At 45.5% G+C, this 15,677-nt stretch overlaps 1 protein-coding gene across 1 annotated transcript in view; it reads left to right on the plus strand.

The window, feature by feature from the left end:
- The window catches only part of Tulp4 (TUB like protein 4), a 109,773-nt gene extending 97,257 nt beyond the window's left edge, over positions 1 to 12,516 (plus strand). The window contains exons 11-14 of the mRNA XM_059272819.1: positions 208 to 301; positions 4,165 to 4,308; positions 5,824 to 8,336; positions 10,427 to 12,516. Coding sequence (XP_059128802.1) covers positions 208 to 301; positions 4,165 to 4,308; positions 5,824 to 8,336; positions 10,427 to 10,543 — 2,868 coding nt within the window. The 3' untranslated portion in view covers positions 10,544 to 12,516. The remainder of the gene's footprint in view (positions 1 to 207; positions 302 to 4,164; positions 4,309 to 5,823; positions 8,337 to 10,426) is intronic.
- Positions 12,517 to 15,677: the final 3,161 nt, after the last annotated feature.

Genomic DNA, 15,677 nt, shown 5'->3' on the forward strand with positions numbered 1-15,677 from the left:
GCACTCCCAGCTCAGTGTACCACCACTGGGACCTGGGAGCCCCTCGTGCTCTGGTTAATCTCTGATCTGAAAAGGACAGAAGTTGGACATTGATGTTGCTGGCAGTGCTCACTACAGCGCTTTTCATGTTAGTGCTTGCACTAAGTGACCAAGAGACAGTGTCAAAACAGACTGAGATTCTTTCTTTTCTTCCCTCTTCTCCCACAGCACAACTATCTTGCTCAGGTCACATCTAATATCTGGGGAACCAAATTTAAGATTGTGGGCTTGGCCGCGTTCCTGCCAACCAACCTCGGTGCAGGTAAAGACTCATTCCATTTTCTTATTGTCCGATTCAGAAATCAGAATAAAAGTTACAGTTTCAACCTGTGGCAGCTTAAATTAGAAAATGAGCTCTTAAGACACTATGGGGTTGGTATGTCTGTCACTGGACTCCAGCCCCGATGATGTCAGACCTCTACTCATTGGCTTTTGTCCCTGGCACTTTCATTTTTTTTTTTCCCCTGATAAGCTCTGCGTTTTGAAACTAGTAAAAGTAGGAGAGCGTTAGAAGATTTCTAGCATGTGGCCATTGTGAGCAGATTCAGGGTCCAGCGTCCAGGTTCTTGGATCACAAGGAACTTCTAGAGAGAAGAAAGATGGGCATTAAAGACCAAGAAGTTAGCTGGCTGGTAAGAATGTGGTTCTTAGCAGTACATGTCTATCAATCTTGTTTTTCCTTATCTGATAAACATCCTGCCCGTGACAGGTTTGAGACACAGAAGGAAACCTATGCAAGGGAAGTGGAGGCCGGGCCACAGCCCAGGCTGCGGTCTTCATTGGCATCCCTACTCAAGGTAAAGCCCGCTGCCTTTACCTTGGGGCAGGGAAGATGTGGAAGTGCTGGAAGCCTTCCCATGGCAGCTCCTTCTGCTTGCTGGGGCTTCAGAGGCACAGCCTGCTGCTCTCCCTGCCCCTGCCACCTTCCTGCCTTGCCTTCCCTCCTTGCCCACATGTCTCTCTCGGTGAGGCCAGGTCCGCCGTGGCCCTTCATCCAGTATGTGCTCTCTGGAACCAAGTGAAAATTGTTCCTCACAAATCCTGCCTGTAGAAATCATATCCTCTGTAGACCTATGCAGTAAATGATTCTTGAAAACTGAAGGTTAAAAGTCCATTTAGGATGCAGTGCAGCAGTAGAGCACTTGCCTAGCATGCTTGAAGCTCTAGGTTTGATCCCTAACACCGTTGCCCTCCCCCCAGATCAAAAGACCTGTTGCCCTGCTACAGGTATTTATTTAAATAACACTTATTTAGATTTTTCATTTCCAAGGATTTTACTTCAAATAAAATTAAAGCAAATAACATCAAGTTGAGTAGAATTTAGTCCTTAGCCTCACAAAAAAATACTAAATAAGGCTTGCTCTGTATAGTCTGATGAAGAAATGAGGTAGCAGTATGCACATGGGTTTATTCAATAAATGTTAAGTTTTAGTGCGGGAACAATGGATCTTTCCTTCTTCTTCACCCATTTTCTTCCACAGCACAACTCTCTTGCCTACAAAGGAAATTTCTCACAATGTTTCGGTAACCTGAAAACCCTCTGATGACCACCAAAATACTCAGTTATTCACCTGTGTCCTTCTAATTTATTTAAATATCATTACCTTCATCTTAGTAAGGTGAGAACTTAGCCTTCCTAAACTAAAGATTAGGAGAAAGAACTGAGGTGAAAAGTTATTGATTAATTAAAGTCTGCTCTTCTGCTATGGTAACTAGAGCCACAGTTAAGCCAATAAGGACACTAAGACAGGAGCAGTGTGTGTCTTTGGGGCCATGCTGTTCCAGTGTGAATTAGTAGAGTGTCAAGACAAAAGCTTCACTGTTCTCCTAATCATTTACTTAAAAAAATTTTTTTCTGTGCATTGGTATTTTTGCCTACATGTATGTCTGTGTGAGGTGTCAGATCCCCTGGAACTGGAGTTGCAGACAGTTGTGAACTGCCATGTGGGTGCTGGGAACTGAACCTGGGTCCTCTGGAAGAGCAGCCAGTGCTCTTAACTGCTAAGCCTTCTCTCCAGCCCCTTAATCGTTGACTTTTTAAAAAAGAGCATTTGGTCCATATAGTTGCTATTGCCAAGCTTAAAGAGTTTTCCACTTGATTATATTACAGAAGTCAACTTTTGGATTCAAGAAAGTATACTGTTCATGTTACACTGTTAGGTTTTTCAAATATAATATATAATGTGTTTAGAAAATGAGTATTCCCTATATTTAATAATTTGTTTCCTTCAATTAGAACAGACTTAGCCAATAACGAGTGAAAGAGAAACTGAGCGGGGGAGGGGGAATTCAATATAAAGATTCATTGAGGGAGAGGGCAGCAAGAGGGTCTGGCTCAGTCCCCCGTGGCATCACCCCCTTCACCACCATCCTCCTCCTCTTCCTCCACATCTGAGACGGTCTCACTCTGTAGCTCTCCTGCCTTCTTGTTGAACGTGCATCCTCTGCTGATGTAGGGTGAGAAGCCACACAGCTCCAGGGTCATGTCCTCCATGAACATGATCTGTTTGCTGGGCCCCCGGAAGCTCATTGCTGTGCCTGGGCCTGCTCACATTTGTCTTCACCTCTGGTCCTTGTTAGGGCCTGTGACTGGGGGGTATCTGGACTGGTCCATGAACTTGCTTTAGTTTTAATTTTTCATATAACTTAAGAGCTATGTAAAAGCTATATTAAAGGGGGACATAAAATTTAAAAAGTAATAATAAAGCTTCCTATCATTACTGCAGTCTGCCTAGTTTTTCTCCCCTGGAGGCAAGTGATGTCTGTAATCATTCCTTAATTTAAAAAAAAAAAAAAATGTTCGCGGGAGCTGGAGAGATGGCTCCAAGATTAAGAGCCCTGGCTGCTCTTCCAGGGTCCTGAAACCTGAATTCCCAGCAACCACATGGTGGCTCACAACCATCTGTAGTGAGATCTGGTGCCCTCTTCTGGCTGGCAGGCAGAACATTGTGTACATAATAAATAAATCTCTTTTTAAAAAACTGTTCTTTACTGATCTAATAAAGCATAGCTCTTTTGCACTAACTCAGAACAATATGGAACTTTTCCACCAAAATCCATATTCTGTATTATGGGCAAGAGTGATGAGACTGTGAGTGAATCTCCTCTTAGTTTGGGTGGGAAAAGACACCTCCTGAGTGGCAGCCTCGTACAGAGGGCTCAGCAAAAGCTGCTGCTTCTAGGGCAATGCTGGTTTGTCAGACCACACTAGTTGAGGGACAGTGGTAGAGGGAGGGTGTGGCTTCTCTTACCGGAAAATGCTGAGCACAAACAAGTACCTCCGTGTGGCACTTTTTTCATAGAAAAGAGTTTTAAACATAACAGATGGGCCAGGAGGATTGCTCATTGGGTAAAGGCACTCGCACAAAGGCTAGGCAACGTAAGTTTGATCTCCTAATTCTGTGAGACCATGGCTCACATGTGTAATGACATGCATATATCGGTCTGTATGTGCATACAGACAAACGCACATTCACAATTAAATTAATAAATTTTTAAACATAAAAGAGAGTTGGCAAAAACAGCCTTGTTTTTAACCTGCTTATGAAACTTAGATTCATAATTTTTAAATTAATTTTCTTTTCTATTTAATTTGCAACTTAGGCTTTCTCCTAACTATTCATGTTAAATTCAAGTTAAATCTTCAGGTTTAAACATATTCTGCAGATCACTAAAGGTGAAAGTCAGTAAGATAAGAACTCGATCCTGAACAGCAGCAGCTCTTTATGCATCTGTGGTACCCTAGTCCCACAGATGTCAAAAAGCTCCTAAGCTTGGCACTCTTGGCACACTACTGTTTCAACTAAATTATCCTTCTGGTTGCAAATAAAGCTTTTAAAGATGTATTTTTCCTACATCTGCTCATTGAAAGAAAGGATTTAAGTATAAGGTATGTTTTCGGCATTTAAAATTTGTGGTTCTGTAGACAGAGTAAGAATTTGCCAATCCCACATGGCTCTGTATCCATCAGAAGAAGCTATGAGCTCCACTCAAGCTCCTGGTCCAGCCTGTGCAGATCTGCCTGCCAGCAGAGGGATCCCCAGCCCTCCCTTTCTCTCCGTCACACTGCTGACTCTGGCTCTCCACTGATGTGCCTCCATTAACTGTGCGTCTCTCTCCCACCAGTAATCTATAAAACCAGCCTGCTGCATCTCCAGCCACGGCAGATGACCATTTATCTCCCAGAAGTTAGGAAGATTTCCATGGACTATATTAACCTACCTGTCTTCAACCCAAATGTTTTCAGTGAAGATGAGGACGATTTACCAGGTGTGTCCCATCCGTGGACTTGTCTGTCACAGTTCCTGTCCTTGTGTATCATGCAAGGGGGTAGAGTCCAGTGGTCACTGAGTCCAGTGCTGGCGCAGTTAGAAAAGGCCCACCTCCTCAGTGAGCTTAGAAGACATGGTGTGCCTGGGAGGAAAACCACCAGAGCATGGTTGGTTGAGGTAGCAGTGACACGTGACAGTTCACAGAGCACTTCTCACACCATGTGTCATCATTCTTTGCTTTCTGTTGGTTATGTAAACACCATGACCAAAAGCAACTTGGGGAGGAAAAGGTCTATTTCACCTCACAGCTTACAGTCTTTCACAAAGGGAAGTCAGGGCAGGAACTCAAAGCAGGAACCTCGAGACAAGAACTTAAGCTAGAAGCGCTGTGTAGAATCAAAACTAAATTATCTCTGTAGCCTCACCCAGCCTCCATCCTTGTTATCCCTGCTTAGAGAGCATCTCTCTAGAGGCCTGGAGTGCTCCTAGATTCCAGCTCCTCAAGCCTGCCCTCTCTGCAGGACTCAGAGCCTTTGCATTTGAGCACCCCTTCCAGGCTGCAAAGCAAGTCTCCTCATAGAGGCCTGGCTTGAGTTAGAGATGCTATTTATCACACAGTTTTTAAATTTTACTTTACAAACTGTGGGCTTTAAGATTTGTTTACTGTAGTGGAGATTCTTAAACGGTTCTGTTTTGTTTACAGATCAATGAGTTGTCTCTATTCTCAGTTACTCAAGGGCACTTGAGAAACATTCCCTTTTTTAAGTACAAGCCCACTGGTAATTTTGTAGAAATGGACTCTACTTCCAACATTAGTGCCCACCCTTTGGTGAATGAACGTTGGGTACTTAAGCTAGTCCAGAGTTTCCAGTTTAGATACAGCATGCACTTTCCCTTTGACAAGCTCTGTTCTCCCAGATGCAGTGAAGAGCTTTCTCCACATTCAGTTGCTGCCACAGCTCCCAGGGCTGTGTGTAGTGCTCAGCCGAGAGGGTGGAATGCACAACCTCAGGGCTCACAGACACTGCTTAAAACTCCAGAGACTCCACACGAGGGGAAATACCTAAAGTCATTGTTCCCTGGAGACCAAAGAGAGGTCAGCGAAGGAATGATAGGAAGCTTGAGGTGGGACCCAGATTCCTGCAGCCAGAGGATGAGCTAGCCCATTGGAGGCCCCAAGGAAGAGGCTTAACTTTGGATACCTTGGTGGCTGCAGTCTGCATTTGTGTATGATGGTATTATTCAGGCATGTGGTACCAAATTCAGAAGGTTCAAACCTGCTCATTGAGGTGCTCTGACAGTGCCTCAGCCCACGTTCAGCAGGCTGGCTTTGTGTTCTTCCAGAAATGTTAGGGAAGCTGTGAACAGCCTTATTGTCTTCAAGCAAGCGCATGCCAGTCTTAATGTTGCATTTTGCTTTCAAAAGATGAGATAAGTCCAAGCATGCTGCTTATTCTGACCCAATTCCACAACATTGTTTTGGAACCAGTTCTTTTTTCTTATTTTCTTGCAGTTACTGGAGCGTCGGGTGTCCCTGAAAACAACCCACCTTGTACCGTGAACATCCCTATTGCACCAATCCACAGCTCAGCTCAAGCTCTGTCCCCCACACAGAGCATAGGGCTGGTGCAGTCCCTGCTGGCCAATCAAAATGTGCAGCTGGATGTCTTGACCAATCAGACAACAGCTGTGGGGGCAGCAGAGCATGCAGGTGACGCTGCCACCCAATACCCAGTTTCCAGTCGCTACTCCAATCCTGGACAGGTGATTTTTGGAGGTGTCGAAATGGGCCGCATCATTCAGAACCCTCCTCAGTTGCCTTTGCCGCCGCCACCGCCACTGCCGCCGCCACAGCCCCAGCCCCAGGGGCCTCTGCAGCTGTCTGTGGTGGACCATGAGCACCTGCAGAAGTCAGCCAAGGCCCTGCGGCCAGTGCCTCAGCTGGCAGCTGAGGGGGATGCAGTGGTTTTCAGTGCCCCCCAGGAGGTCCAGGTAGCAAAGATGAATCCCCCACCCCCCTACCCAGGAACCATCCCTGCTGCCCCCACCACAGCAGCACCTCCACCCCCTCTGCCACCACCCCAGCCCCCGGTGGATGTGTGTCTGAAGAAGGGAGAGTTCTCCCTCTGCCCTCCGGCAGCGCACTACCAGCCTCCCCTAGGCTATGAAAGGATCACCACCTTTGACAGCAGTGGCAATGTGGAAGAAGTGTGCCGGCCTCGCACTCGGATGCTCTGTTCCCAGAACACCTACACCCTTCCTGGTCCAGGTAGTTCTGCTACCTTGAGACTCACGGCCACTGAGAAGAAGGTCCTCCAACCGTGCACCAGTGCCACTCTGAACCGCCTGACTGTCCCTCGATACTCCATCCCCACAGGGGATCCGCCGCCATACCCTGAAATTGCTAGTCAGCTGGCCCAGGGACGGAGTGCTGCTCAGAGACTGGACAGCAGTCTCATCCATGCCACCCTCCGAAGGAACAACCGTGAGGTTGCACTTAAGATGGCCCAGCTGGCTGACAGCTCCCGCCCCCCACTGCAGCCCCTGGCCAAGCCTAAGGGTGGCCCCAGTGGGGCCGTGGCACAGCTCCCAGCAAGGCCCCCACCTGCCCTGTATACCTGCAGCCAGTGCAGTGGAGCCGGGTCCAGCTCACAGCCAGGTGCAACCCTGGCCCATGCTATCAGCACCTCCCCTCTGGCCTCCCAGTCCTCCTACAATCTGCTGAGCCCTCCGGACACCTCCCGGGATCGTACTGACTATGTCAATTCAGCCTTCACAGAGGACGAAGCCCTGTCCCAGCACTGTCAGCTGGAGAAGCCTCTGAGGCATCCCCCACTTCCTGAAGCTACTGTCACAGTGAAGCGGCCTCCCCCTTACCAGTGGGACCCTGTGCTGGGTGAGGATGTTTGGGTTCCTCAGGAAAGGACAGCACAACCTGCAGTGCCCAACCCCTTAAAACTGTCCCCTCTGATGCTAGGGCAAGGCCAGCACCTGGACGTAGCTCGAGTGCCCTTTGTGTCTCCCAAGTCTCCGTCCAGCCCCACTGCCACCTTCCAGACGGGGTATGGCATGGGAGTGCCATATCCAGGCAGCTATAACAACCCCTCTTTGCCTGGAGTGCAGGCTCCATGCTCCCCTAAAGATGCCCTGTCGCCAGCACAGTTTGCACAACAGGAGTCTGCTGTTGTTCTTCAGCCAGCGTACCCACCCAGTCTTTCCTATTGCACCTTGCCCCCCACATACCCGGGAAGCAGCACATGCTCCAGTTTACAGCTGCCACCTATCGCCTTGCACCCTTGGAGTTCCTACAGCACCTGCCCGCCCATGCAAAATCCCCAGGGCACTCTCCCCTCCAAGCCCCACTTAGTGGTGGAGAAGCCTCTTGTGTCCCCACCACCTGCTGAGCTCCAAAGCCACATGGGCACAGAGGTGATGGTAGAGACTGCAGACAATTTCCAAGAAGTGCTCTCTCTGACAGAGAGCCCTGTCCCCCAGAGAACAGAAAAGTTTGGAAAGAAGAACCGGAAGCGCCTGGATAGCCGAGCAGAGGAAGGAAGTGTTCAGGCCATCACTGAGGGAAAAGTAAAAAAGGATGCGAGGACTTTGAGTGACTTTAATTCTCTCATCTCCAGCCCCCGCCTGGGGAGAGAGAAGAAGAAAGTGAAAAGTCAGAAAGACCAGCTGAAATCCAAGAAGTTGAACAAGACGAACGAGTTCCAGGACAGCTCCGAGAGCGAGCCTGAGCTGTTCATCAGCGGGGATGAGCTGATGAACCAAGGCCAGGGCAGCAAGAAGGGCTGGAAGAGCAAGCGGAGCCTGCGGACCGCCAGCGAGCTGGAGGAGTTCAAGTGCCGCAAAGCCAGCGAGAAGGAGGACGGGCGGCTGGGCAGCCAGGGCTTCGTGTATGTGATGGCCAACAAACAGCCTCTGTGGAACGAGGCCACCCAGGTGTACCAGCTGGACTTCGGAGGAAGAGTGACCCAGGAATCTGCCAAGAACTTCCAGATCGAGCTGGAGGGGCGGCAGGTAAGGAGACTAGCCACTGAGCAAATGGGCCAGTGCTGTGGCCTGGAGGAACAAGCCCTTAAAAGGCCAGGCAGGAAGCACAAAATAACTCACACCTCTTGAGTGGAACTAGTTGGTTCGGGTTCTGATTCTCAGAGTACCTTCTGATGCCTTCTCGTGTACTTTAAATCCAAGTGATGCATGCACATTAGTCAGATGATTCCATGAGATCAGAAAGAAAAACCACAGGCCCCAACCATTCCTTCACCACCTGCTCTTCATTCAGTTGCAGTGTCTCCTGGAGTTCAGAGTTTTCTTGCAGCTAGAGTTTTCCTGCCTGGCCCGCAGTCAGGACAAATCTCTGTCACCAGCCAGTCCCACAGTCGCTCAGACCCAACCAAGTAAACACAGAGACTTATATTGGTTACAAACTGTTTGGCCATGGCAAGCTTCCTGCTAACTGTTCTTATATCTTAAATTAATCCATTTCTATAAAGCTATACCTTGCCACGTGGCTCGTGGCTTACCGGCATCTTCACATGCTGCTTGTCATGTGGCGGCTGGCAGTGTCTCTCTCCGCCTTCCTATTCTCTCCTTTCTCCTCTCTGTTAGTCCCACCTATACTTCCTGCCTGGCCACTGGCCAATCAGTGTTTTATTTATTGACCAATCAGAGTAATTTGACATACAGACCATCCCACAGCATTTTCTGGTATCTGTCGTTATATTTGTAAAGAACATACATTTAGTTTATTGGTATTTCTGTTTTAGCCATCATATGCTTTCTTCCTCCTGTGTAACTCTCGACTGGATTGTGCCATCTGCTTCCCTCAGGAGCTGGCAAACCTGACTTTCCTTCCTCAATCAGTGCAGTTTGGATAGAGAGGTTATAACATAGACAGTACCCCTTCTTCTGCAGTTTGGATAGAGAGATTATAACATAGACAGTACCCCTTCTTTCTCAGCTGCTCATTACCCTGCCTCCCCTGCCTCGTGTGTACACATGAGAACTGCCCCCTCTTTCCCAGTTTAAGCAGTAGGCATTAGTGACTGCATTATGTCAGTAAGTAATTAATGGCTAAGCCTTGTATGAGTTTTTCCTAAATGTTTTAATTGCCTAGTTATTGTTTGTTTGTTTCTCTGTCTATTGCTAATCCATCCTCTAGTTCTCTAATAGAAGGCAAGGTCCCTCTTGGTCCAGATCAGGACCATAGAAGACAAATCGTGTTTCTTACATCACAGATGGCCTCTAACCCTGCCACCTCAGTTCACCTCTTGACCGTCCTGAGAAGTCCATCCATTTTAAATTTCATTTTTACTTAACTCATCAAATATTTTTACTGCCTGCTATGTGCCTGGCAGTTTCTAAGCCAAGAATCAGCAAACTGGCCCATGGATCCATCTAGCCCCTTTCCTCTGTTTGTAAATAAAGTTTTATTGAAACACAGTTCTTCCTACTTAAATCTACAACTACTTTTATCACAAGCAAAGTTGAGTGGTTCTACAGAGTATATTAATTACAGGCCTAAAATGTTTATTAGCACTTGACAGAAAGCTTGCCAGCCCTTATTCTAAGTGAAATTAAGAATATTGAGAGACATGGCAGTAACTGTTCTCATGTGTCTTTCAAAAAGGGGAGAAAGACCACAAAGAAATGAGTGTGTATCCTGTGCTGTGATGTAGTAATCTCATGTTCTGAGGCCACAGGAAGTGCCAAGTCACAAGTTGAACAGGGAAAGGAGGAACATGGTGGAAAGGAGGATGTGATATTCTAGAAAAGTGACCAGGGAAGCCTGCTCCGAGGCAGAGACCTCAGACAAAGATGGCATATCTCTGCTCTCTCTCAGAACATGGAGTCTTCTTTTCTCTTCCCTGGAGAACCCACGTTAGCTCACTTGTGGCACTCATGTGAGCTCCTTGTCTTCCCTTACATTATCACCCATGATCCTCTGTCCTCTTCCCTATAAACCTGTAGATAGAGAAGCCCTGTCAGATTCAGTGACGTGGTCTCTAGACCTCTCCTGGACGATGCTCTCTGCCTCCCTCGGAGTTGGCACGTCTGGCTGGCTGCTGCTGCTCACTGCCTCTTCCTTTCACACACTCCTTTCCTAGGTGATGCAGTTTGGACGGATTGACGGTAACGCCTACATCCTAGACTTCCAGTACCCCTTCTCGGCTGTTCAGGCTTTCGCCGTTGCCCTGGCCAATGTGACTCAGCGCCTGAAGTGAAGAGACAGATGCAGGAGGAGACGTACCAGGAGCTGTCGGAGGAAGGCATGCTGCTGCTGCTGCTGCTGCTGCTGCTGCCCAGGAGGAGTGGGGACCGTGCGGGAGAAGCAGCCAGCAGGCCAGGAGGGCGCTGATCTTAGGCATGGTCATTGTCCAGTTACCCTTACTGTCCTCCTTTCTTCTTTGGATAGAGTGGTGTTTGAAAGCCAAGACTGTGAGCTCTCTTGTGTTCTTCAAGGCAGTGTGGCTTGGCTATAGAGTGTTTTACTGGTTTACTTTTCCGTGACTAGGACAAGGGCCTTTGGAAAGAAGACAGAATAGCTTTGAGCCTGCTCTTCTTTTAGACGTAGGGAGCGTGTGTTAGTGTTCATTCTTCATGTCATCTGGCCTCTGTTACCCTTCCAACATTATCACTAGCGCAAAACAAATTTTCTTTCAACACAACCAAAACTCTGGAGGAGTCAGCTTGTCTTGTGGGAGAGGACAGTGCTTAATTCACACACATGTGCTGCTCACTAGAAGGTACCTATATGAGTGAAGGAAACATAGGCAAATGCCTTGTGCTCTGCTGATGTAAGCCAAGGTGTGACTATGCGGAGAGACAATGCCCTTGGAGACAGACCTACAGCACTCTGCAGACACCTGGGTGAGTTGGTGATACGGCTTGTGCAAGGCTATTCTCTTCCAAGGATACTGGTTGGAAACCCCACTAGTTTCTTGACAAAGTCAGAATCTCATCTGACTTTGGGAGAAGGTAGGAGCTGTCAGTGGGTAGATCCAGACTTGGGCAAAGCTGGGCTTATATCACATTCATCAGAACGGTCCATCACCAGGTACCTTCACTTGTCAAGAAACCTCCTTTGTTCTCCCTAATCCTTTGTTTGTTTTAATCCAGAATATTTTACTATAAACATCTTTCTCTTTAGGTCTCATTGCTCTGCCTTTTCCAAAGTGTGAAGGAGACACCACTCCTTCTCTTGGCCACATTAAAATTCAGTTGATTCGAATGCTTTCCTTCAATTATAAGTGTGATCAAAATATTTGTACATTTCCCAGGATATTAAAAGATAAAGCTATGGTCAACTCTTTGGGAAAAGCTCCACAGTATTCTCTACGGGAAAAGGAACCGTCTTTGGGTGTATAGACTCTACTGGAAGAGGAACCACTGGAAAACCTTGTTAAGACGTCCAACGTAGGTAGTTGGCTGTCTGTACTTCATTCCACCTGTCTGTAGAGTCTTTGCCCGGTTTCTTCTCCTCGTGGGAGCACACCTTAGGCAAATGTCCAGACCTTATAGTAAGAAGCAGTTCACGTTGTGGTTCTTAGCTGTGGTGTTGTTCGTCACCAGAGCACAGGAACTGTCAGCTGGCTTTGACTAAGTCTGGGTTTTATTTGAAAACTGACAAGTGGAAGATGCTACAGGAAATTCTTTTCAGCTGAAACATTGTGTTTTTGTTTTTTCTTGTGTTTGGTTTAAGAATTAGAAAAGAAACTGTCTGGTTTCTTGATCTGGGAAAATTAAATGACTTCCCATTCTTTCCAAATTCCAAAGAAACACTAACAAGGACTTCTCCCAGCAGATACTGGAGTTTTCCTATTATAGTTTAAAATATGGGAGCTGATTCTCAAGGGTCAGTTTTCCAGCAAGAGTTGATTAGTCTATTGGAAATGACTGTGTTGGTTTACCTACGTTTCTGTAGCTTGATAAAGGTGTATCAGTGCTTATCATTAGTTGTGCAATACGGTTGTAGCCTTTCAGTTTATGAAATAATTTAAATGCAATTTTCTTTGTTTTGTTGTCTGAGAGATAGTTATTTATCTTGTTCTTTATAGTATTCTTGGGAACTATTTTGTTAACTATGTATTGGTGATTTATGCCCATTTCATTATTTATTTAGAAAAATAGTACCTTTGTAATGACTTATTTGGTGGCAATATATTTTGCTGCAAAAAATAAAGAGAATATGACAAGATTTTTTTTTGCTGGATAATTTGTAACTTTCTTGAGAATTGGGAGAAAATCCTATTGACCTTAAAAAATAAATTCACTCTTTATGTCAGTATTGATTATATGCAAAATAGGCTGTTTCTTTGAGATAGCATACCCTAAGGTAGTATTTTTCCTTATTTTGAAAATTTTAGTTAAAAATAAAAAGTGATAGGACATAAGGAAAAGTGAGACCTTAGATAGAGTAGCAAAAGAGGGACCTTAATCAATAATCTTCAAAATGTTTTTAGTTCTAACTGGCTTTTTGCAAAAACTGCAAAAGTTATACTTACAGCTTTGCTAGATAAGATCAAATATGGAGGAAATCGTCTCTGAAAGGTATTTTTCATCCATGGAAGTGCAGGTTTCCTGTCTTGAATGATGCTTGACCTGTGAGCTGCAGAATAGAGCGAGAATGTCTGCCACCCTCTAGACTCCGAGTCTCAGGTACCACGTGTTCAGTAGGCTGCTGGCTGCAGTAGGCTGCTGGCTGCAGCAGTCGGGACACAGTGTCATGTAAGATAACTGCTTCCTTTCAAAATTGCATCATCTAGTCAACATCATGGGTTAAATTCTCAAGTTAAGACTTCACGTAACAGAATTCTAGGTACTTCGTGGTTATTAACAGCAGTTTGTGAATGTTGCGATGTCTCATTGGATCCCTAAATTAAAAAACAGTCAACTCCATAAGGACTTGTAGAAAAACAGTATATTAATAAATAAAAACCAGCATTAGATTTGTTTGGCTCTAACCTCATCAAATCAGAGGTCATAGGTGTTTGTAACAGTTACCCATTTGAATCTATATTCTGAGAAAAACTGGACCAAATAAGCTAGGAATACTCAGAGCTCGAATGGACACAGGAAGCAAAAGCTCATGCATGTTGGTCCTTTTCATCCACACTCCTGCTCCCCTGTGTAATGTCCATTCTGTCATCAAAGGTCAGGGGGCCAAGGTCGAATTGCTCTGTCACAGGGGTGGAAAGTGACTCTGGGCAAGCCCTGGGGGTGTCTGGACTCCTTTGTCCATCTCTTAAATGAAAGGGATGCCTATGCAAACTTGAAAACTCCATTCTAGCTCCAGTAGCCTAATTCAGCAGCTCATCTTCCTCTTCATGAGGGTGAAAGTATGTTTCAAAACATGGTCTTTTTGTAGGAAAAAAAAAAATTCTTTTCTTGAGTCGAAGCTGTCTACTTGAACAGAAACCAGCATATTTACCATGTCTTTGAAAGTTCACCCCTAAAATGTGTTTGGAACCATGTTTAGTCTACTAAAATTACAGAAGCACCAAATCCAAGTACAGTGGAAGTCCTATGAGGGTGCTCTCCTCAGTGGGCTCCTGGGAGTAAAACGAGGGACTGTATTGAGAGCGGGTTCAGAAAGGAAAGGAGTGTCACTCACAGCTTGCCTCCTTTAGAGCATTCATGTGTAAGAGTACTACACCTTTTCAAAAGATTTTCTGAGAAAGGGACCTGTGGGAAGGGAACCCGTGCTGTCCCTGCCCGGGCTGTGGCTGGGTTGACAACATCAGCTGTTTCCCAGCTGTCCTTTGAGTCCCTGGACTTGATGGCAGCATACATTTCAGAACTCTACACCACTGTGTATCTGTCTCCTTATCTCTGGCTGATAAGCTCTGGAGACTGGCTTATTTTGTTTCCTTTTTTTTTTTTTTTTTTTTTTTCCGGCTTTGTGCAGTTTTCTTGTGACTTTAATTGAATCTGTATTTTCTGTTTACAAGTTGATCTTTAAGGGGAAGGGTAGGGTTTTAGGATCTTGTTTACTGTAGATAATTTTTTTCTCGTGTTGTAGAAAAGCATGGGTTATACATTCGAGTGGAAAAGGAATTGTATTATTTACCAAAGGGGTGTTGTTTGCATTTGTTTATAAATGCATTCTTTTAGTCCTATACATTTGGACATAATTTCCAAGTTTACTACTGTTGCTACTGCTGGCATCTACCTTTCTCCTTCTCTCATCTTTTTATTCTCATAAATGTGCATTGTGGGGTGCATAGGTCACAGACCAGACGAGACCACCAGCATGTTCTTGTCCACACTTTGGGAACAGCGTGCACTGTTTGTACACGTCAGCCCCCATCCCTGCCATGTTGGTTTTTATCTTTTTTTCCATTCAGCATCTTGCTTTGTTTAACTTTCCAGACGAGATCTGTTGGGAGTCACCATTGCTTTTCAGTGAGCTCTCCTGTATCTGCCTGTCTTTGTATGGCGTTATAGTCTTGATTGTGCAGGAAGTACGCTAGAAGGGATTAATGGTTTGCATTCAGAATGATGTAGTTTGTCTAAATTATTTTGCCTGTGTTATTGAGATGGGTTACTCTCATTTTTTTCTTGATGATTTGAAATTGTAAGATTTGTCCAGCTATTGCTTAATAAAATTTTGCAGATCAAAAAAAAAAAACCCAGTTATATGTGTGTCAAGTTTGAATTATAGGTCTTGGGTCATTTGAGAAGAAATTTCCTTTTCCATTGGCATGACCTTCTGATCCCCCAGTTGCCTCAGGGGTCCCCCGGGAAATGCCAACGTGACTGGGAACACTGAAATGTCCCTGCCGTTCCACTACTGAGTTTGAGAGGTAGGATTGTGTTGTCTACTTGGTGAATTGCTTTAACTTTTTATTTTTTCTTCTTTTTGAAAAAGACTCCAGTTAAGAATTCATGTATAGTCTGGGATGACACTGAATTTACCAGATTGTGTAGCTTGATTTATGCTACTTACTAATTTTTTCTAATAAATGTTTAGTTATATCATGGGGGCAGAAATGAATGCATCTGTATAGTACCTAAAAGATCAGAGGTGCCAAAGAAGTTGACACCTTAGTTACTTGTGGGAAACTATTAAAACTCAGTTTTAAGCCATTTTGCTGACACACACCAGTATAACTGTTGACTGGTACGAAGTGCTTGCAAGCCTCCTTTCTCTTTAGCCATGGGTATGGGGACTGGAGTATTGGGAACATACGGACAGGCACTTTCCAGTGTCTGTCTACAGAACACTGTCATGCTCACTGGGGCTTAAGGAGCCAGAAGAACACAAACCTGCACAACGCCAGCACAACCCAATTATGAATTATTCTAAAATAATTATGGGATTATAAATCAGTGCTTTACATAACCAAAAGATGACCT

This window comes from Peromyscus eremicus, chromosome 8b, assembly GCF_949786415.1.
Source record: "Peromyscus eremicus chromosome 8b, PerEre_H2_v1, whole genome shotgun sequence".
Taxonomy (NCBI): Eukaryota; Metazoa; Chordata; class Mammalia; order Rodentia; family Cricetidae; genus Peromyscus; species Peromyscus eremicus.